At 42.0% G+C, this 21988-nt stretch overlaps 1 protein-coding gene across 1 annotated transcript in view; it reads left to right on the top strand.

Annotated features, from left to right (window-relative positions):
* The window catches only part of RASGRF2 (Ras protein specific guanine nucleotide releasing factor 2), a 188440-nt gene that overhangs the window by 136449 nt on the left and 30003 nt on the right, over positions 1 to 21988 (top strand). Inside the window, exon 18 of the mRNA XM_054715119.1 lies at positions 20328 to 20434. Coding sequence (XP_054571094.1) covers positions 20328 to 20434 — 107 coding nt within the window. The remainder of the gene's footprint in view (positions 1 to 20327; positions 20435 to 21988) is intronic.

Below are 21988 nucleotides of genomic sequence, written 5' to 3'. Positions count from 1 at the left end.
CACTCTTCCAATTAGCTTGCTCAAGGAGCAGGGGTTTCTTTCTTTCTTTCTTTCTTTTTTTTAACTTTGAGACATTTTTTCCCCTCTGGATCTCCCTTTATTTCTTTATGGGTGCACCCTTTATGGTATGTGTAATAATTTTAGGAATTTAGCTGATATTAGATCTAGTGGAGACAGTATCCGTCATACTGGACTAAATTAATATTTCCAAGATTTCTACACATGCATCATAATGAGAAGTAATGAAAGATTTATACTGAAGCAAATTACATTTCAGTGGCTTCAAAAATGAGGAGCCGTAAGCCCACAGAAAACCCAAAATAGACTAGTTGAAATAGAGTAAAATAATCGTATTATGGTCTGTTTTTGTATGCATGTGTGTGTGTTGGTTTTAAAAGAAATGTGGCAAATAGTCATGGAGGACCAAGAATCTCTTTTTTCAGGTATGATTGGATCACTAGCTACAAAGGCTCTGAAGCCAGATATTGAATTATGTGTAGCATTCAAGTGGCAACAGCTCAGGTGCTACCTGCCTATAATCTTCCTCCTCTTTACAGACTTTTCTTTGTGCTTGTTTTTAATTTTCCAGATTCTGTTCACAATTCAGAATCCATTCAAAATAGTAGAGCAGCTTAGTCAGGATAAACCTTCCCCTGGCAAATAAGCTTACACGGCCAGAGTCAGTTCTCTTGGTTCTTGTGGATTGTTTATAAGATGAGGCACAGTCCCCTTCAGAAGCAAAGGCACCCAAATTCAACAATCTTTGCAAAGGCCAGAGTTGCCTGCCTCTGTCTTACTTACCTCCCTCACTGCAGTGTTAGAGATTTGAAATGATGCTCTCATTTGTTTTGTTCTGTTTGAGCACTGTGGATTCATGAAGACCTAATCTTATGCCTTTTGTTTGTATACTACCTTATGGTTTTAAAGCCCCTTAAAATAACAGCATATGTGTCCATCACATACGCCTGGGAAATGGGAAAGCAGATGTCCTCATCATCCTCTGACTATATAAAGAAACAGGCTCAGTGAGGTAAAGTGACTTACGCATGAGAAGTTATAAATTGCAAGGCTAGGATCTGAGTCCCGGTCTCTGGACAGCCAGTCTAGTGCTTATGCTATTAACACAGGTTACTTTTGTAAAGTGGTATTTCAGAGCCATATGCTTCTGATATTTCAAGGGATAATTGAACAATTAATTGGTATGCAATCATTTGGTCTCCAATTAACTGGCCTCCAATGATTTTAATTATTGATCATCTTCAAATGTGAATCTCAACTTTCTTCCCTCTCAGATGCAGTGACTTCCTGTAAGTAAGGAGGTTTAGCGGACTGCCTTTCATTCCTGTTTCCTTGGTGTGTGTCACAGTTTGTGTTTCATTTCCCAGAAGGGCTCAGGGCCTAGCACCAGAGTGTTCCTGAAGAGGGTACTTGGATAATGGTTGATACCCAGAAAGACGTTTTGAGGGAATTTGAACATTTTCCCTTGTTCTCCTAAACACTCCTTCAGATAAGCATTATGGCAAGTAGAAGAAACTCCTGCACTCACCAACCAGCTTTTACTGATTTATTTTTTCGTTTAAAAATCCACCCACCATGCATTTCTTTGAAATGCATTCTGCCATTCAACTACCTTCTATAGTGACTTAGAGATAGAAAAGCCTCTCATTTTCAAAGATTGACTGCCCTTTTATTTTTAAAAATTTAAGCAGCTTTATTAAGATATATTTCATAGATCATACAATTAACCAATTTAAACATACAATTTGATGGCTTTTAGTATTGCCCTGCCATCTTTAGTGGGCTCCTAATCTTAATTTTGAGAACACTCCGCTGCCTACGGTGGGAAACAATTCATTCGGGATCCATGGTGGACTGATTGTCTGGTCTTGCTTGGTCCATGTATAGGTCATGGGTGGAGAATAGAGTTAAGAGGCTCCCTTGCCTTCTCAGGAGTTAATAGTCCTGAGGATTTGAGCTTGTCTGCTTATGACTTCAAGAGTGGGAAGAAAGGCTGTGTGCCCCTTCCTGGGGACGGTGCTTGCTGGAGAAGTGGCCTCTGATTGCTGGGGTCCGGCGGTCTGGCAGTGAGCAAAGAAAGTATTCAGGGAACAGGGGCCACAAGGGCCTTAGAGAGAGGAGGGTATTGATAAGGGCAATTAAGAATGAGTCTCCAAGGAATCAGGATTGAAAAGTGGTGAAGAAAGTGGATTTTGGTGACAAATAAACCTGCGTCTGAGTTCTGCCACTTGTCTAAGGTGACCTAAGGCAGCCCCTCTGAGTCTCATTTTTCTCATCTTTAAAGTGAGGGTAATGACTGTACCTATGCATAGAGTTGTAATGAGGATTAACTGTGATGATTCTTGTACTGTTCTTAGCTCCACCTTTGAAACCAATTAAGTGCCCTATGAATATTTCTTGTTGTTATTATTGACTGTTTCCTCCATATGATTTATAAGCTTCTTGGGAATAGGGCCTGTTGTGTTTACCATTACCGCCTCTATTACTGTGACAAGCCAGAGTGTTGAATTGAAATGAATGCATTCCCCTGTCGCCCATTTATTCTCACTTATGAGCACACGTGTGTATGTGCATACAGACACGCTCACACACACATGCATGCATGCTACCCACTGCAAAAGTGTATCAATTGTGTGCTATCCTGTGGTCTTCTGATGAAAGGAGTATAGTTTGGGGCACTCACAAGAGATCTAGAAATGGCTTTGTTAAATGAATCCATGCTTAGTAATGGAATTCACTATAGCAGACTCTTGTGTATATTCACAGGCATTTTGGGAGAGAAGAGGTGAGGCTCCCGATATGTTTTTAAAGCAATAATGGTAGGACATGCTTAGGACTTGCATTGGACTGTTCTGGAAGGGGTAGGAGGCTGAGAAATGTTAGTGTAGACATTTTCTATGGATTCTATATGGGACATGGTGGAAAGGAAAGAAGTGATGCAGATGATTAAATTTCAAGTCCAAGGTCTGGAAGACTAAGTTAACAGTGATCTCAGTTCATAAGCTAAGTGTTAAGTGTCAGCAAGAAATCTAAATAGGGAGAACAAAAGAGAGGGGACTGAATACACTTCCAAGACGGGCTTGTCCAAGCCCTCAGCCCTGGAGCTGCACCCCCTGAGGCTATTTATGCCTCTTGTTCACTTTGGAAAGGGCTAGAGGCAGACAGATCCCTGGTTGCATTGCGAGTCAGAAGACAATGCCTGGCTCCATCTGGACCCAGTCTAAGGGAGACTGAGTTTTTGGGCAGAGGGAATGGGTATCTTAATACTAAAAATTAAGTTTGTAACCTTGTATTCTGAAAGCATCACACATTCCAGTGAACAAATCTTGTGCAAATTGTTACCAATAGGTGTATTTGCTGATCCTAAAAACATGCATACCTTTTAATATATATATTAGAAATATCAGCAAGATTTTCAGTTTCTTTATCTTTTTTTAAAATTTTTATTGAGTACTAACATTTCTATGGAAATGCAAAGGACTCAGAATAGCCAAGACAATTCTGGAAAATAAGAAACTAAATTGGAGTATGATTCCATTTTTATGTAATGTCTAGAAAAAGTAAGTCTACAAAGACAGCAAACAGATCCATGACTGCCTGGTTTGGGGTTAGAAACAGGGATTGACTACAAATTGCCACTAGGGGTATTTTGGTGATCTTGAAGCGCAAAAGTTTTCAAATTTGATAAAGTCCAATTTATCTATTTATGGATCTTGCTTTTGATGTTGTTTCTAAAAATTCTTTGCCCATCCCAATGTACTAAGATTTTCTCCTGTGTTTCTCACTGAAGTTCATAATTTTTGCCCTTCCATTTAGGATTAAGTTAATCATTTTAGCTTGTAGCCAGCCAATTGCTCCATCACCATTTGTTAAAAAGACTATTCTTTTCCCCATTAAATTGCTTTAGTACCTTTATAGAAAATCAGTGGACCATAAATGTAAGAATTTATTTCTGGACTCCTACTTCTGTTCCATTGATATATATGAATATCTTTATGCCAGTACCATACTATCTTGCTAAACTTTTTTAAAGTTTTTATAAAATTGGATTGTGGTTATTGTTGCACAGCCCTATAAACTAAATATTAGCAAATTATGCACTTAGAATGGGTGAATTTCATAGTATGTGAGTTGTATCTTAATAACCTATTAAAATTATTTGTACTTTCATTTATTTTGTCCTGTTATTTTGCTGACTTAACCATTTCATTCTTATTACTTTTATTTTCAGTGAAAAACATATTTTATTAAGGACTCTAGTATTCAAGCTAAGAGCAATGCTTAGAGAGTTTTATAAATGCCTTTGAACTCTTCCCTCTAGAGTAGTGGTTCTCAACCTTTCTGATGCTGCGACCCTTTAATACAGTTCCTCATGTTGTGGTGACCCCCAACCATAAAATTATTTTTGTTGCCACTTCATAACTGTAATTTTGCTACTGTTATGAATCGTAATGTAAATATCTGTGTTTTCTAATGGTCTTAGGCGACCCTGCTGGCAGTTCTCAACCTGTGGGTTGCGACCCACAGGTTGAGAACTGCTGCTGTAGAGACTAAGACCATCGGAAAACACAGATATTTACATTACGATTCATAACAGTAGCAAAATTACAGTTATGTAGTGGCAACAAAAATAATTTTATGGTTGGGGGTCACCACAACATGAGGAACTGTATTAAAGGGTCGCGGCATCAGAAAGGTTGAGAACCACTGCTAGAGCAAAAGTTGATATGCGTTAGGTGAGTGTTTTTCTTTTTAACTCTTTCCCAGGGTCTTATAAGAAAAATCCTCGTTACAACTCTGAAGGAAGCTTTCTAGCATTATCAGTGCCACAGTATCTGGAGCCAAATGCCAGGGATTGTAGTTTTGAAGGTGGATAATAATGGAGATTTTAATTGTATGTTTTTTTCCCTGCCTTCTTTAAAAGTTCTTATAATATCTAACCTAAAGTAGAGTTGGTTAATTCATCCAATGCTGAAGGAATTGCCCATGCCTTTTGAAGATTATGCTAAGAAGAGAGCATTGATGTTTTGCCCGTTGTCCACTGTGATCATTGCATCCCTGTCATGTGATCAGAGTCTCAGATGGTTCGAGGACTCAACTCAGATTCTGTCTGGGGATCATTGCCTAACTGCCCACTGCATCTTACCAAGTTAGTCAAGTATAGAACTTGCCTATGTATCAAAAATGGTATTCTGATACATAGGCCAGTTCTCATAGGACAAAAAGTTACCTTGCTGGTGACAGAATTGATCATACATGATGGCTGGTGTGCTGCTCTGCTGGTTTGATTTTATTTCCCTCATCAGAGAGCATTTCCTAGGTGTGATCATGAAAGAAAACAGTCTTGTGTCTGGGATGATGTTAGGGAATAAGCTCTAATGAATGAACTCACTGTGCGATTGGGATGCTATTAATCCTCGCACTTAAACCTGAGTATATGAGCTGGATCTTAGAATCTTCAGGAGCCAGAAGCAGAAATGGACCCCTAGGAGGATGTGCTGTTTACCAGTCATGGGCTTTTATAATGTTGGCTGAGCTCACTGAACATTATACAGCTGGAGAGAACCTCCTAGTCCAAATATAAATATTGTTTTGTCCCCAGTGTAGCCTCTCCACTTTACATACAAAGATCCCTGTATATGCACTGCATGCAAATGATTTGCTACTTTAAGTCCTCATAACGAAGCTATTACTATGAACATTTATTGGCACCAATGAATTCATTGGCCATATGTTAGTCCTATATGGATTATCTCTTCTATTTAAATTCTTTCATTTTGTTAGTCAGCCTTTTACTCTGAATCTATAGAACGATCTTTTGCAGTGGTTAATTTTTCATTTTAATGAAATTCAGGTTCTGCCAGGCAAACAGAGACAGAGACGGGCTTTTTAAAACTCTCACAGCTGACTATCTTCTAAACACGGGCTAAGAGGGCCTGATTCACCCAGGACTGTCCTCAGGGTGAGAGGGAAGCTTCTCTGTGAAGTCTCCTTACCTCTACTGGGGTTCCTTTTTTCCTCCCTCCCTCCCTCCCTCCCTCCCTCCCTCCCTCCCTCCCTCCCATCCTCCCTTTCTCCTCCTCCTCCTCCTCCTCCTCCTCCTCCTCCTCCTCCTCCTCCTCCTCCTCCTCCTCCTCCTCCTCCTCCTCCTCCTCCTCCGTCTCCTTCTTCTTCTCCTTCTCCTTCTCCTTCTCCTTCTCCTTCTCCTTCTCCTTCTCCTTCTCCTTCTCCTTCTCCTTCTCCTCCTCCGTCTCCTCCTCCGTCTCCTCCTCCTCCTCCTCCTCCTCCTCATCCTCCTCCTCCTCCTCCTCCTTCTCCCCCTCCCTCTCTATCTATCTCTCTCTCGGGGGCGGGTGGGGGGCGTGGGGGGGCGGGCAGAGTTGGAAAGCAAATGTAATCAGTATGAGTGTTTACGTAGAAATCAGGCAGGTTTGTTAGAAGACAGGCCTCAGCGCAGCAAACCTGAAGAGCCCCAAGGTGCAGTGTCTCTAAATGGAGAACATGCTGTTTTAATTGAATGCCAAGACTTGCTCATGGGCATTTGGCATCGGGCACTTGCTGTCCGCTATCTATGAAAGCTTGGGTGTGGGGAACATATTAGCTATTTTTTCTTGGGAAGAGATTTATTGTAAGGACTTGGGTACATTGGCTTGAGGCTGGGCTTCCTTCCAGGAATCACTTCTGAGACACCAAGTAGAACTGACCCCCCAGGGGGCACTGCCTCTGCTGTCCTAGATGGAGAGCAAGTAAGAGATGGCTGTGGAAAATTCTGCCCAAGAAGACACCCACTCGCTGCATCAGTGATCGGGACACTGCCGCTGCCTCTGTGGGCCCGGACACTGGAATGCTGCTGCACTGGCAACAGCCTTCGTCTGCCTTCCACCTGCCAGGCCCTAATTTGCATCCAGAACCTGAGTTGCAGGAGAGTCTGAGAAATGCTTTCTAGCTTTTGAACCGTCCAGTTCAGAATACAGGAAGGAACCCCTCTCAACCTTCGTCTTTTACATGTAATTCGTTATGCTTACAAAAGAAAATGTGCATTTTTAACCATCTCAATTTAATACACATATGAATATATTAGAATAATGTGCAAAACATGAAATAGTCAAATAGACACATAAGGTGCTGTCCCAAAATTAAATGCATCTCTGTTGACCCCCAAACTCACTAATTTAAAATATCTTTAGGCAAAGCAAATTTTGTGCAATATGTGGTCTAACTAGAAAAGAAACATGCAACTAGAGGGCTCTTGTGGGATTCCAATTTCTGTGCCTGTGAGTGTACATCAAGCTCCATGCTTCGATTAAGTGGTGCTTTTTTTTTTTTTTTTCTGACCTGGGCAAAGTACAGATGGGATGTGTGTCCCAGCATGAGATGCTATATAACCAGAGAGCTAGGCTGGCCAACCAGGAGGTGTTTGTTCATTCTAGAAGTCTTATAAATTAGACTTCTAGAAATTAGAAGTCTAAATTAGATTAGGAAATTAGAACCTGTGACTACTATAGTCACATCCATCGTTGATGTGAATGGTACCTGGTGACATTGTGCAGTGCAGAAACTTTGCTACTCGATGAGGTCATTATGGGGGTTAAATAAGTTAATAATATGTGTAAAGTGTTAGAACAGTGCATGCATGTAATAAACACTATAGATGTTATTACTGTTCTATCATTATTATTTTCTATAAAATGGGGATACCTCTGACTTAAAGGATTGTTGTAAAGGTTAAATGAGTTTAGTCCCTGGTATAAGTAAGCCCTGAATGAATATTAGCTATAAACAATAACAATTACAATGTTTTAACTCTTAGAATGATGCTTTCACTGTAGTGTGTTTCCTAGGCCTTCTAACCCAGAGGCCTTCTACTTCTGAAGAGTTAAGACAGAGATGCTGGCTTGAATTGAGAGAGGCTCACAAGAGCCATCATTTCTTCAAGACAGAGCACTTCTTGGCACCGTGCACATTTGCTCCACAGGGTTAGTATTCTTGACAGTCTTTCAGGGGAATCTCATCTCCAAGAAGTTAGTTTGCTTTGGGAAAATTACATTTCTAACCAACATGATTTCACACCATATTTATTCACTGTGTGAATAAGGTCTCTGCCCTTAAAATTGGGCAATGTTTGATGAAATGTATAGGTTAGGAGTCGATATGGTTCATGAATTCACATGTACATTAACCAAATACTTGGGCCTAGTTTGGTAGAAAATATTTTTGTATAAGTACCTGGTAGATCATTTCTAGATTGCTGAATCACTTCTTGGGAAATTAAATAAAAAGTACTTTCAGGATTTGTGGTTTGAAAAAGGACTTTGTCTATCTCCCTTGATGAATAGTGACAGTAACATAGACGTAGGGAATGGAATTCTTGGGAGCTTCTGTATCTTCTGGCAGTTGCATACCAGTTAGTAAGTGTTGGCTTGATGAACAAAGTATGGATTCTGGGGAAAAGGAAGATGAAATTCCCATATGGGAATTGAAGTCCTATGTAGATGTCATGAAGGCTTCAGGGTGGGACAAAGAGTAACTTCGAAGCTCTGAATCAGGTTTTAAGAATTGCTAGTAGACTATTTGAAAGTTTCAACATTGAGCATTGAGCAGCCATCTTCCATTGAAATTATACAAATAGACTTTGTCTGAAATACTCTGTGGGGACATACCAGACAGGCAGAGCCAATCCCCAGCCAGGGGGGAGGGTGCTCCAAGGCTGTGCCCCATGTTGCCCTGTGCAGGGCGTTTTCCTGAAGCCGAAGTTTCCACAAGTGTATACAAGCCTCTCTTCTCAGTCCTCAGTTACTAAACTGAAAACACTTTAACGATACCTCAAGTCTTGTGGTTACAGACCCTGGGGAGGGGAGTGTGGGAAGAGAAGTGTGGTAAATTCCAAGGCAGGGAGGTTCAGGAATCTCCTGACTCAGGAAATACCAAAGTCTTCCAATAAATTGAAAGTTTGTGTTAGTATATTTATCCACAACTGATAAAGTGAATATACAATCTTGGATTTTAAAAAGTAAAAACAATTGAACAGATTGACTGAGTTCCCACTGTGTATAAGATCTTTTGCATGCAGGCCCAGTGGTTCAGGCCTGCAGTGTGGGCCCTCAAGACAGGGCCAGTTTCTTCTGATACTTGAGTGACAGTAATGTGAGAACTACTTCCCCCATCCTGCATCCAATATTGAGCATCGTTGGAAAATCCATCTTGCAAAGAAGTCTTGGGAATATTTCCAAATTCCCAGTGCTGTTTTCCCTGTCCTTAATTGCCTGCTAGTGCTCCTCGAGGCCAGATGTCATGTCCTAACTACTTCAAACCCTACCTGCTGGTTCCAGGTGCCTCTGCTGCTAATGCATAAGCTTTGGCCGATCCACAGAGATGCTCCCATGAAGCCTGCTGTCTTAACAGCCATCCCTGGAGCTGGTACAGATCTCTGCTAACTTCACTAGGCCACTGGCTTCCACATTCCCGAAGCCTTGTGACTTATTCCAGGACACCAGCTCAGACTCTTCTTTGCTTCTGGTGACTTGACTCTTAAGAACCCCCATCATCCTTTCCTACAGTCTGAGCTGATTTTGTCTGTGCCACACAGATCTACTTGATGTATCTCAGTGTCACTGAAACTTCAAAAAAAAAAAAAGATTGGGTTGTGGTCTATTTCCACTCAGGAGGCCTTATATAAACTCATGGATACAGTCAGTGTATGGAATTGGTATTGCTCAACTACCCCATGAAGCACTCAGGACCATTGAGCAAAGTGACATTTCATTCCTCCTGCTGAGAGCTCTTGCCTGCTTACACATACTCTAAGGTTTCCTAGAGCATGATAAGCGAGAAAGACATGCCTCCGTTGTCACATGTGAGAGAGTGGCAGTGTTGAGGAAAGGCTTTTGATAGCAGAGGGGAGGGATCCAGGGAGACTGAGGTGCTAGAGGAAAGATGGGGGGCAGGTGATTGATGATGCCAGGGAAGTGAGGGTATAGGATGCATTGTGAGGACCTGAGTTTTGTCCAAGGAGACACGGAGGAAGGGACTTTAGAGGCATCTAGATAAGCACCTCTTGTTACCAAAGAGGAAACTGAGACCCTGAGAAATGAAGGGACTTTTCCAAGGTCATTCAGCGAGATAAGCCCATTAAACAATCCCAAGTCCATTATTTCTTCTATCACATCTTGCCGCTCTCTCCAGAGTTGAAGGAAGAGAGAGAGGATGGAATTACAGAGAATTTGAAGGAAAGGAGAGTTAGTGTCTCTTGATCACCCTCATGAGGTGACTGCAACCTTCAAGGCACAGGTGGGGTGGCCAGTGTGCTGAGAGGGAAGGAATGGGGTGATCCGGCAGCATGCACTTAGAGTGTTGCCATATTGTGCTGTTATCAGCACTGTGAGTCGTTGGAGGTTGCCCTTGGAGGATGAGGGGATGGCCCCAAAGCGGTTGGCATAAGGGACTGGGGGTGAATCACTGATTACTCAGCATTGTTAAACTAATTCCCTGGAGTAGAATTCTGCAGCCAGCTGCTCAGAGTCAGTCTGTAATCCTGGAGGGTCTTTAAACTGAACCCTTCAGTACACAACCAGAGGCAGGGATAGTCTCCTCCCTGCACTTTATGTAGTTTCAAAGCAGATACAGAACTTAAAATGAAAGGCTGCGGAGCAGCTGCAGGCACGAATGTCTGCGTTCTGACCCTCCACCTCTCCGCAGCCGCCTCCGGGGCACAGAGGAAAAGTGGAAGCTAGCCTGACAAGTTCTGATGGTGTGATCGAAGACACAGAGTAGGGGCAACAAACACAATAACTGAACCTGGGCAGGACCAGACAGACCTGCTATTCAGACAGAGCCGAGCCCTTCTCTGGAGAGACTTGCAGAGTTGGGTTGCCTGAACTCACTTTATGTCTGCAGATCTCCAATCTCTGCCTCTGTCATCACATGCCTCTTCCCTTCGAGTGTATCTGTGTCCAAATTCCCCTCTTATAACTATATTTCTTATAACAAATCATTGGATTTAGGGTCCACCCTGATCCAGTTTGACATCGCAACATTTGCAAAGACCCTATATCCAAATAAAGTAACATTGACAGGTTCTGAGTAGACGTGAATGTTGAGGGACACTATTCAATTCGGCACAGACCTCCACATCTGATCCATCAGTAAGCCTTAGCCCCTCTGTTTTGAGCAGTTTCAGCACTCCTGCCACAACCTGCCTCGCCGGGTTACGGCCTCATACCTGGTCCACTTTTGCCCCATCCGGTCCTCACTACACAAGGCAGCCAGAGTAACCCTTCCAAATGTAAATCAGACTATATGATTCCCCGGCACAAAACCCTCTGATGGCTTCCTAATATTAGAGAATAAAATCCAGCTTTTACAGCTTCCGGGTTGGTGAACATGTGAAGATTTAGGGAGAGTGGTGAGCCTACAGTGGGCATGGAAGCTTTTCCCACCCCTTGTCCTAGGCATCACCTCAATTTGGCTGTTCCTTTCATACTAAACCAGTGATGTCGGGGAAAAAGAGAGAAAGAAAAATAATCCAGCTCTTTAACTTGGCCTGGAAGATCTTGGTGATCTTGCTCGCTGTGTAACTTCTCCTGTCCCCATATTCACTGGACTCCAGCCACCCTGGGCTGCTTTCTGCCCTCAGTCAGGCTGAGCTGTCTCATTCACTGTTCTACCGAAACATTCTTTCTCCCAGATCTCCAGATAACCACTGTCTTTTCAATGTTCAAGTCCCAACGCACGTGTCTCCTGCTTAGAAAGGCCTTCCTCAACCCAGCCTAGTGACTGTGCTCTCTCTCACATTAGCCTAGGTACCCTCCACATAGCTCTTTCCAATATCTGAATTTTCCTTATGTACCTGTATAGAGATATCAATAACACTACGTTATATCTTTATTTGTCTCCTCCAGTAGAAGGCCAGTTCCTCTGAGCAGCTAATTAATTTTCCTTGTCCATAGCTGTATCCTGGGTCCTACAAAAATTACTGGCACAAAGACGCTCAATAAATATGTTGTGCTTACTAAAATTTTGTGTTTTGTGGCTTCTACTCTCCCTCCCAAAGTACATTTTATTTTTAATGGTAAAATCTACCATTTTTATGCATTAAAAACACTTTGTAGACATCCTTATATGTTTACAATTGAGAGGGAGAAAATGGCCTGTTTTCATACCCTCTTCCCAACCACCTCTAAACCCTCTGCTTTAGTTTCTTCAGGATACCTCAAATAGTGTTGTAGCCATCCCCTGCTCCCCTCACCCGCTACCCCACCCCCGGCACCTGAATGCACAGGTGCATACTCATTCACAACTTTATACACACCTTCCTGCATAGGAAGCTATCATTCATCTCCCACTCCCACGGAAAAGCATTTTCAGATGTGTGGAGGATTCTGTAGAAAGATATATAGCAGGATTTAAGATTATTATTATTTTGGTTTGTGGGGGAACCTTACCTAATGGCAAGGATATGAATATTGTTCCATATACACCAGGCTGAGAGCATCTTACCCAGAAGAGGTAATGAGTTGCCATCAGGGAATTCAAACTAATGTACAGGAAATCTTTCTCTCTTCCTTTTCAGACAGTTGGTTATGAAGTTGGGCTGAAAACTATCAGGAAATTTAAGGTTTGTCCTTTTTTGGGGTGTTCTTCATGTTAACTATTTCTAGAACATTCTCTATTTTCCAAGACCTCTTTAGGTAAGACTGGTTTTGCTCTCAAGAAACTCTGACCAAGAGTAGTAGATATTTGGCTTTTTTAATAGATTGCTATATTTCAGTTTTCAAACTGGTCCGGTTGTCTCCTTTGTCACCTTTAAGTTTCCAGCCTTTCTTTTCTTCTTGCCTCAGCGATTTTCTTGAAAGGCCATTGAAACTTGCTTACTCTGTACTTCTCATCAAGTCTTCAAACACCCCCTCTGCTTTGGCAGAAGCCGCCGTCGCCCTTCATACTGGCGGTTTGTTCCTGTTATATTTCTACATCAGCCTGAGACCCGATGACAGCAGTGATGCCAGGGCTGAAAAGTCACCCAGCAATAAACAGCGGCACTTGCACTCCCTGCAAACAGCCTCTTGAGCTGTGTGCTTCAGTGGAAGAGCCTGGGTTTTAGCATTGAGTAATCTGTTTATAAATCCTGGCTCTGTTTTAAGTTTCTGTGGTCTTAGGTGACCGTCAAACTTCTCTGAGCCTGTTTTCTCATCTGTAAAAGCAAGAACTATGTTTTACGGACTTGGGAGAATTAAAAGAAGAAATACACAAAGGTTCTCAATATGTTTTATTTTAAACTCATTATAAAATCATTCCTTTAAGAATCTAAGCAGAGATCTGAGAACACCCTGTGGGCAGGGCATCATGCTGAGCTGTGAGCTGAGTGGTTGGCCTGGTAGATGCACCTGCATCGTATTTGCATCAGAAGGACAGACAGACCGTGGGCCTGGCTGACATGTGCTTTGGAACCTGTAGCCCATGAGGCCTGACTCCCACCTACTTGCTTAGCACCCTGAGCAAAGTACTTGACCCTCGAAATTCCCATCCTCACCTGTGGGATGGAGCGAGTCTGCCTGCCTCTACTGTGTGCTAATTCCACAAAATAATACCTACAGCCTGTCATCGCCCCTGAGAAATGGGGCCCTCAGCTCTCTGGGCTCAGAACCCACAGGTGCCTTTCTTACTCCACAAACTGCTGGAAGGAGCTCTCAGACCCGAGAACTTCAGGAGGTGTCCATGGAGTCCCGACTGAGAAGCCCTGATACAAAATCGCTGGTGGCTTACTAGAAGGATGACGTGTAATTCTCCAGTTTAGAGCTTGCTTTCCCAGCTCCCCTGGGATGAAGTTGGAAATCCTTAGCAGGAGGGCTTGTACAGGCCCTGTGCAAGCTCAGATCCCACGGGAAATGGCAGCTGCAGGGACGGCATTGTCCCTGTGCTCTGGGTGTGCTCAGCAAGGGGCCCCAGCCAGGACTTGCATATTCTTCATCATCCTTAAAAATAAAACTTATTGAGAACCTTTGTGTATTTAGGGCTCAGACTCCCTTTTGTCCAAGACTGAGCGAGTAGTCGCCCTTCCCTGTGATTGGTCCTGGAGCACTGACATTCTGCACAAGTGAACAAATGGGACAATCATGTCAGATGAATATCATGACAAATTTGCAGGCAAGGCACCCCCATTTGACTACCCCATGTTCCCACAGCCATTCTTCTTGGACCTGCCTTACCATCTTCTTAGGAGCCCACATCTGGCCTGATTAAATGGGTTCCCAAATTGTTGTTGGGCACATGGCCACCCAGCTAAGGCTTATACTTGCTGGCTGTTCTCTCAAACGGTTGTGGCCGTAGAAAGAAATGCCAGCAACGGCAGGTGCCAGGTTTCCTTCCTGTGGTCTTTGCCTTGCTGTCCGTCTCGCTAGAAGGGTCTGCCCCAAGATCTGCCTCTACTACAAGTCTTCGATCAGACGCGGGATTTAAAGTCACAACTCCTCTCACCTCCCAACCCACTTCTCATGCTCTGTGTTTTTTCTCACATCACTTGTCTCAGTCTACTATGGAATATATTCCTATGCTACTGTTCTCCATGCTTCCAAATGTGAACCCCATGATCATAGGGGTTCATGTCCTTCTTCCAATGATGGAGATTTGGCCCCTACAACATACTCGCTGTAGAAAGGACTCTAGAGACATGCCCACTAAGACATCCATGCTGCCCATGAGAAGTCAGTTACAACCAAATTATCTGTACTCTACTCATTGTAGTGCTTCTGACATGGTTGGTAAATGCAGCAGTTTGGAAATACGTGACTTATTCCCCCATGGCCCATACCGCAGCTCTAATCGCTTTAGAGACACCAGATTTCTCTAAGTCCAGCCTAGAAATGGATATATATGAAGCAGAAACATTCAGTCCTCAGACAAGGATAGGCTCTCCTGAGGGGTCATGCTGTGTTAATACCTCTGTCCATCCTGCCCCCAGCCCAGTACCTGCCCACGCTTCCTCTAATCCACGTTGTGCAGCTGGTGCCACCTCTGCCAGGCCGGACTTCTGTTCATCTCTTCGAATTTATCTTCACTTGGTCTTGACAATGATCTTTGCTTGACCAAACTTTAGTCAAGTTTTTGAATCTTCTCCTAGGCCTATCTGTACATTTCCTTCCAAAATCCAGTTTTAGTAAGAACCCTGCTGAGTTAGTTTAATCTCTCCACTCTCCAATATCTGATCAGGTTCTTCTTCCTCCCATGTCTGACCACCTGACTGTCCTCAGCAAGAACCCTGGTAGATTGGATTAGTCAGAACTCCCCACCCCTGCCGTTTCCTCAATGATTTTCCATCACTGACAACACCACCTCCTGGGCTATAAGTTCCCAGGTGCCCACATTGTATTCAACCTTGAGCCCTTCTCCTCCGCCCACTGTAAAATCCCACGCAGGGGTCCCTGTACCTATTGGGATGGTCCTGGATAAAGTCTGCCTTACCACCTGTTAAAAAAAGAAGGAATCTAAGCAGCACACCTTTTTAAAAATCCATAAGAACAATTCAGCTGTCAGTTATTGATTTCCTTAAAAAATGAAAGAGAAGGAAAGACATTGATTTTGCCATTCTTCATCACAAATAATGATGGACCAGCTGAGCTACTTTTCCTCAGTCTAGAAAGATGCATTTTTTCATTCTGTTACAGTTAATTACAGGTAGAGAAAAAATATCAGGTTGACCTGCGTAAGAAGGAGAACTTAAACACTGAAGGATAAGGACACACTTATAAAAAAAAAGGTTTTTTAAAAAGAGGCAAAAACAGTGTAGCAGTTGTTCATTGCTCATTAGTATCTTCAGGGCCACTATGCAACATCAGTTGAAGAACAAAATGAAAATTTCCTTGGTTTTCTCTGTTTTTTCAACGTCCTTGCCCTTACTCCCCATGACTTTTTCCTAAGTTCTGCTTGTGACAGATTTCATATTCATAGTCTTCATGGTAGTATGGTGAAAGGATGACCTTAACTCAGTTATGTAGCATTTGCAGACACTTCAGAATCATTTCTACTGGGAGCGGTGCAATTTTTGATAAGAAAAATATCGGCTGAGTGTCTATGTGCAAAGCTCAAGAGCCTACAAAGATGCTTGAAATACTAGTAAAATCTCTTCTCCAAGGAGTGTATAGTTTAGTGAGAGAGGTGGCACATCTGCCAGTTGCTTTAAGGGGTAGAATGACTCAGACGGTGTCTGGGGGAAGGACCATGAAGGTGAATCTCATTCTTAAATTCATATGTATGGTGATTTGGTCCTTACCACTTTCCCAGATGACTTTTGTTGCCCAAATTAGCCAGTTTTACCAGCCAGTGCCTACAACTAAAAAATAATATGCATAAATTTGATAGACACTACAGACACTCGGGGTGGGGGGGAGAGGGGCGGGATGTGGGGCTTCCCCGGGATGGGAATGGCTGAGGGGGAGAGAGGGGATGTCAAGCAGGGAAAAAAGAAGACATATGTAAAACTTTAGACAGTAGTAAAACAAAAAAATTTTTGATAGACAGGAATCTTGGAGTGACAGTATTCTCAATGTGTGATATTAGTAAAATAAACTCTCCCGGTACATGTAGAGTTTGTTTGTGCTGTCACACTTGGCAAGTGAAAGATGTTCCAAACCCCACAAAGATTTGCTATTTGCTGTTCCAGGAATGACACAACACTCCTTGGGGGTGAATCTATGATTCTAGGACAGAATGGCCTCTACTTGGAAATTGTCACCAATTTAGCTGGGTAGTTCATGTTTAAATTAGGAATATTACCCAAGCAGCCCCCAATTTAGATGGGTGCTGGCAGGAAGGAGGAAATCTGGCCAGTTGTGGAAAATTATGGCTCTGATCCTATAGCTTTCAAGACTGAAAAATGGGGAGACAGTCTTGTCTGATCAGGAGGGTGGATCTATATGCTCTGTTACAGCGAGACCACACATGTCAGCTAAACACATGAGGCAATTTCAACTCCTGAGTAAGCGGTAGCCCCTTTTATAAAACATGATCTATCGGGATTTGCCTCAGCTATGCCCCCCAGATAGGTGGCTTGTGCATCTGGTTAAATTGTAGGTGGTTTACAATAGAACTGAGAGAGTATTTCTCTCTAAGATCAAAGACCTCTATCTGTTGCTCAAACAGTAAAAGGGGTCTTTCAGAAAGAAAATGAAGAGCTTGACTATCCTTATGACTAGCATGCTGTCCTGATGACTAGCATACTGTCAAAAGTATATTGTGAAGGCCATTGGGTCAAGGGGATGAATAGATGAAGCTATAGGTGAGAACTTTATATATTTTTTTAATAATAAATCTATTTCTTATTTACAACTGCGTGTGGCAACACTATTCTCTTCATTTTACGAGTGAGAAAACTGAGCCACAGAGAGGTTAAATAATTTGCCCTGAATTTTACTTCTTGTTCATCCTGGAGTCATATCAGCGCTGGGTCCCCTGTGAAGGGGAAGGTAGAAGGTGTGTCTTTGGAGTTTCCCTTTCCTGGTTCTTGGTGTTCCCGCTGTACTTGGAAGGCTGGTCCTACCTTTGGCTGACCCTCCTACTCTGGCTGAGTGGGCATTGAGGAAGGTCGCTTAAGTGAGTGGTCAATTTCCAAGAGAATTTTTGAACCCTGAGAGTGGCAGAAGGTGATAAACTCTGGAAAGCGAACAGATGTTCAAGAACTTACCAAGCTATGCTCTACATTAAAAAGTTCAAAAACATGGTAATTAGAAGTAGTTATGAAGAACATCCAAGTAGTATAATCAAATCCTAACCTAAATGGTAATGGAGGTTGGGATTTGAATTTATGAAAATACTGGAAACTTTATAAAGAAAAACCTCTTAAGTGGCCTTTTTATGTGTTATATTAAATAATTTGGAGAGCAGAAGGAAGTTTCTTTCAAAGTAAACTCTCCTCTCCACCCACCCCTGACACAGACACAAGGGACCAATGGTAGTAAATGCTTCCCCCCACCCCTGCCTAAAATATTTTAAATAGCAGCTCTCTTAAAATTGCTTTTCTCTCTTACCATTTCACTTTGATTTCCATCTTTCAGTCCCTTTCTCATCTTCACTTTTCACCCTTTCTGTTCTTGTCTCACTGACTAGCCATCTGTATAGTTATACATGTGCGTGGGGAGCGGTCTCATCCCACTTTTTCAGTATTTTAAGAGCATTTGACATCCTCCCCCAAAATGCTGACTCATTATTATTACCCAGCTCTCACTGCAGTTGAGGCCTGTGCTCTAATTTGATTAATATACTTTCCCCATTTCCCATCCTCTTTTTCTGCCTGTCCCTCATAGATAACATATATATTCTTACCAATTGCTTCAAAGATATCTTTTCTTGGAGCTCTACCATTTCACAGTTTGTTAAGGTGTGGTTTCCACTTATTTATCTGGCTTGGGATTCATTGTGATTCCTAAGCCTGCAGATTCATGTCTTTCATCAAGTCTGAAGAACCCTTTTCCTACAGTGCCTCTTTCTAATTTTTTTTCCTCTTCTTCTGACACATTTCTAGACACATGTTGAAAATTCTCTTACCTCTGTGTCTTTTAACCCTTCTTTTCTGTTTCCAGAAAATTTGGATAATTTTCTCAGATCTAATTTTCAGATCTCTTTCTAGTTTGCTCTTTCTTTATTCAGCTGGGTCTAATCTGTGTTATCTCTCTGTTGGATTTTAAATGTCATCTTTTCTATTTTTCAATAATAATTGAAAGCATAATTTTATTAATTTGAAGAAGCTTTATGTGGTTCTTGGAAAATCTGACTTTTAAAATACTTACTATTCTTTCCTCATGTTTTCAATATCCATTTTACACCGGTTAGTCTTTGTAAACATTTTAATTGTGGTTCTCATAGTTCTAGTACCTGAAATTCTTGGTAGTAGTGATGGGAGGAGTGGGGAATTCTTGATCCCTGTGTCTACTGATCCTTGTTCATGGTGGAGGGTTTGTGTGTTTTGTAATTTTGATTGTGAGTTTTCCTTCAGGGGCTTTCTTAGTGGTAATCCAGGATAGGCTGAGGTTGAGTGGGTGTCCCTTCAGAGAGGTTTTGTGTGTGCTTTTGTCAGGAGCCCTATGACTATCACCAGCCTGGGCCACTTTCTGTTGTAACTTCTCATGTAGAGGTGCTTATCTAACTGCATGGCTGGTGGTGTTCCTTAATTGAGAGAGGAAACATGAAGAGGACAAGGTTCGGTGGAAAGGCCATGTGTTTGAAACATCTAAGAGGAAAATGTCAAGAGGAAGTTAGATATATGGATCTGGAGGTTAAAAAAGAGATCTTGGATATAAATATTTTCTTATAGGTGATCATAGGAGGAGGTTTCTGTTGAGAGATGATAAAGATACCTTGGCTACAGGGGACATGGGGGTTATTAGTGAATTTAATGGCAACTGTTATGGTGATGAGAGGTGATGAGAAGCTTGGAGTAGGACATGAGGAAATGAAATCAGTAATTTAGACAGCTTTCAAGAAGTTTGCCAGTAAAGTTATGTAAAGCTTGAATTAATTTTTAAAGGAAATGTATAACTAATTAATTATGGTTAATTATGATTGGAAGGCAGAATCTTTTTAAAAAAGTATATTAAACTAGTTTCTTGATAGTGAAAAGGTCGCTAAGATGGAGACACAGGCCAACACAGAGAGGATTCAAAAGACACTGAACCAATATGCTTAACATATGTTAAATAACTTAATCTCCACAATAACTCTATGAGGTAGGTAGACTTACTATCTCATGCAGGACATGAGGAAACTGGTTACCAGAGAGGTGATGTAATTTGCATGGTAGGAGAACAGTTTTAATCCAGACTGTGGAGTTCATGTTCTTAACCACTACACAACACTGCTTCTCAGAATATCCATGCACAATGAAGTATTTGCATGTGGTAGCCAAGATACAGGCTCATCCATCTACAAGTATTGAAAATGCTATTAGTTATATAATCACTTTGGGGCAAAAGTATAAATTAATGCTGACCCAACTACTTGTTAAAACTTCTCAGCTTTATATTATAGAGCAAGACAGGCAGAAATGGAAGTGTCATTTGACCAGCTTTAATCAGTGACCATTAATAAACATGGACATTATTCATTTAATTGCACCTGTAATTCTGGTGGACTCATTTCTGAGGGTATACAGGTAAGTAAGCAGAGTTCACAGCAGTCAGAAGCCACTTGCATCTCACTGCCAAAATGTGTCATTTCACTGTCAAAATGTGAGTTTCATTAACAAATGTCCTAAAATAAATGACTTTTTCCAGGTTCCTGAGGACTGGCTTTAACTAGAACATGTGTGTGTTTCTTTCCTTCCTAAGGATTTAACAACACCGACAGAATATGTGACAAAGAGTTTATTATCCGTAGAACAGCCACCAATCGAGTACTGAATGTCCTCCGTCACTGGGTCTCAAAGCACGCACAGGTAATTCAGTGGCCTCATCAATTATTTTCAAGAGTTTTTTTAATCAACTTTTTAAGTCTTATACATGTACAATGCCTCCTGATTCTTTGGGGTGAGAATTTCAAACCTTGAAATTGGGATGTAGGAAGGGAAGAAATAAGAGGACACACATGCTGATCAAAACAAACACATGTGTGTTGCCAACGTCTACTGCTTCAGACCTACAAGTGACATGTCCTGTGGGCACTAGAGCCACAGCAGGGCCACTGTACTAAGCCGCACAAAAGCACTGTTCACAGGGGCCTCTCTGTAAGTGGAGTTGTGCCAGGTGCACTGGTGTTCAGTAGAGGTAAACAGCAGGTGTCCCTGGAGGTAAACAGAAGGTACCCCCTGGAGGTAAATGGCAGGTGTCCCTGGAGGTAAGTAACACCCTGGTACCAGACACGCTGGTATCTGGTAAGGGAGTGCTTTCTCAGCCTGATTCATCATTTGGGCTCCACGAAGAGCAGTTAGAGCAAGGCAAGGAAGGCTCTTGGTAATGGATTGGTTCGACAGTTCAAATACAGAGAGCTGGTTTCAGCTCATGTTCCTGGAGGCCACACTGTGTGCCCTCCTCTCACGGACTGTGGGGATAGCCTGAGCCAGTGAGCTCAGAGGAGGTGTGAATGCAACCCCTGACTTGATGGACCCTAAGCAAGCTGACCACTCTGATGCTCAAAGAAAGAATAACAACTCAGCTTTATCCAAGTTCATCTAAAGGTATGTGCTCCTTTAAAAGCAATGTCTAGCTATGAGATGAGACCGCTGGTCTGAAAACCTGGGTTATAATCAGACTTTGCCAATTAACTCCCTCACCTTAGTTATCTCTGGTTTTCATATCACAAAAAATGAAGGGCTTGAACAAGAGGATTTTTCATTATCTGAGTCATTCTGTGCTAGTTGCGTTCATTTAAGGAAGAATGTAGCATTATTGTGGCATCCTGATTATTTTGATTAATAGCTTTAAAAAAAAATGAGTAGGAAGTTGCACTCATTTAAAAAATACAGGCCAACATGGAACGATTGTGTTTTTCCTCACATGGTAGACTAACCAGGGACACCACTTCATTTTATAGAAAACAGAAAAGCTACAATGAAGCAACAGGGTGTAAATTCACCCCCAAATAATTAGATAAGCAAGTCTACCACAAAGTATTAGATAGCATGTATTCATTTCTCATTTTTTATCAAAGGTGACTAATACTGGCAGATTCTACCCTGAACTTGATTCAGGAGAAGTAAAAAGTTGCCAAGGTATAGGTGTTAGTTCTCCTTAGATGTCATGCTCAACTCCCTCCACCCCAATGTAGTGCCAGAATGCCATTTCTTTTTCTAGAACCTTCTTGCCTTTTCTTTTTTTATTGATATTTTTTAAAAAAACATTATTGTTCAAAGTATTACATATGCCCCCGCCCAACCATTGCCTTTTCTTTTCTTTAGTAACTATGTGGTAAAACAAGAATGTTTCATTTTCTTTTTCCTGATTCTAAAATTTTGCACCTGTTAATATATTCTGCCCCAGTTTCTCCTCATTTT

The sequence above is a fragment of the Eptesicus fuscus genome, chromosome 4 (genome assembly GCF_027574615.1).
Source record: "Eptesicus fuscus isolate TK198812 chromosome 4, DD_ASM_mEF_20220401, whole genome shotgun sequence".
Taxonomy (NCBI): Eukaryota; Metazoa; Chordata; class Mammalia; order Chiroptera; family Vespertilionidae; genus Eptesicus; species Eptesicus fuscus.
This window is presented reverse-complemented; position numbering and strand designations above follow the sequence as displayed.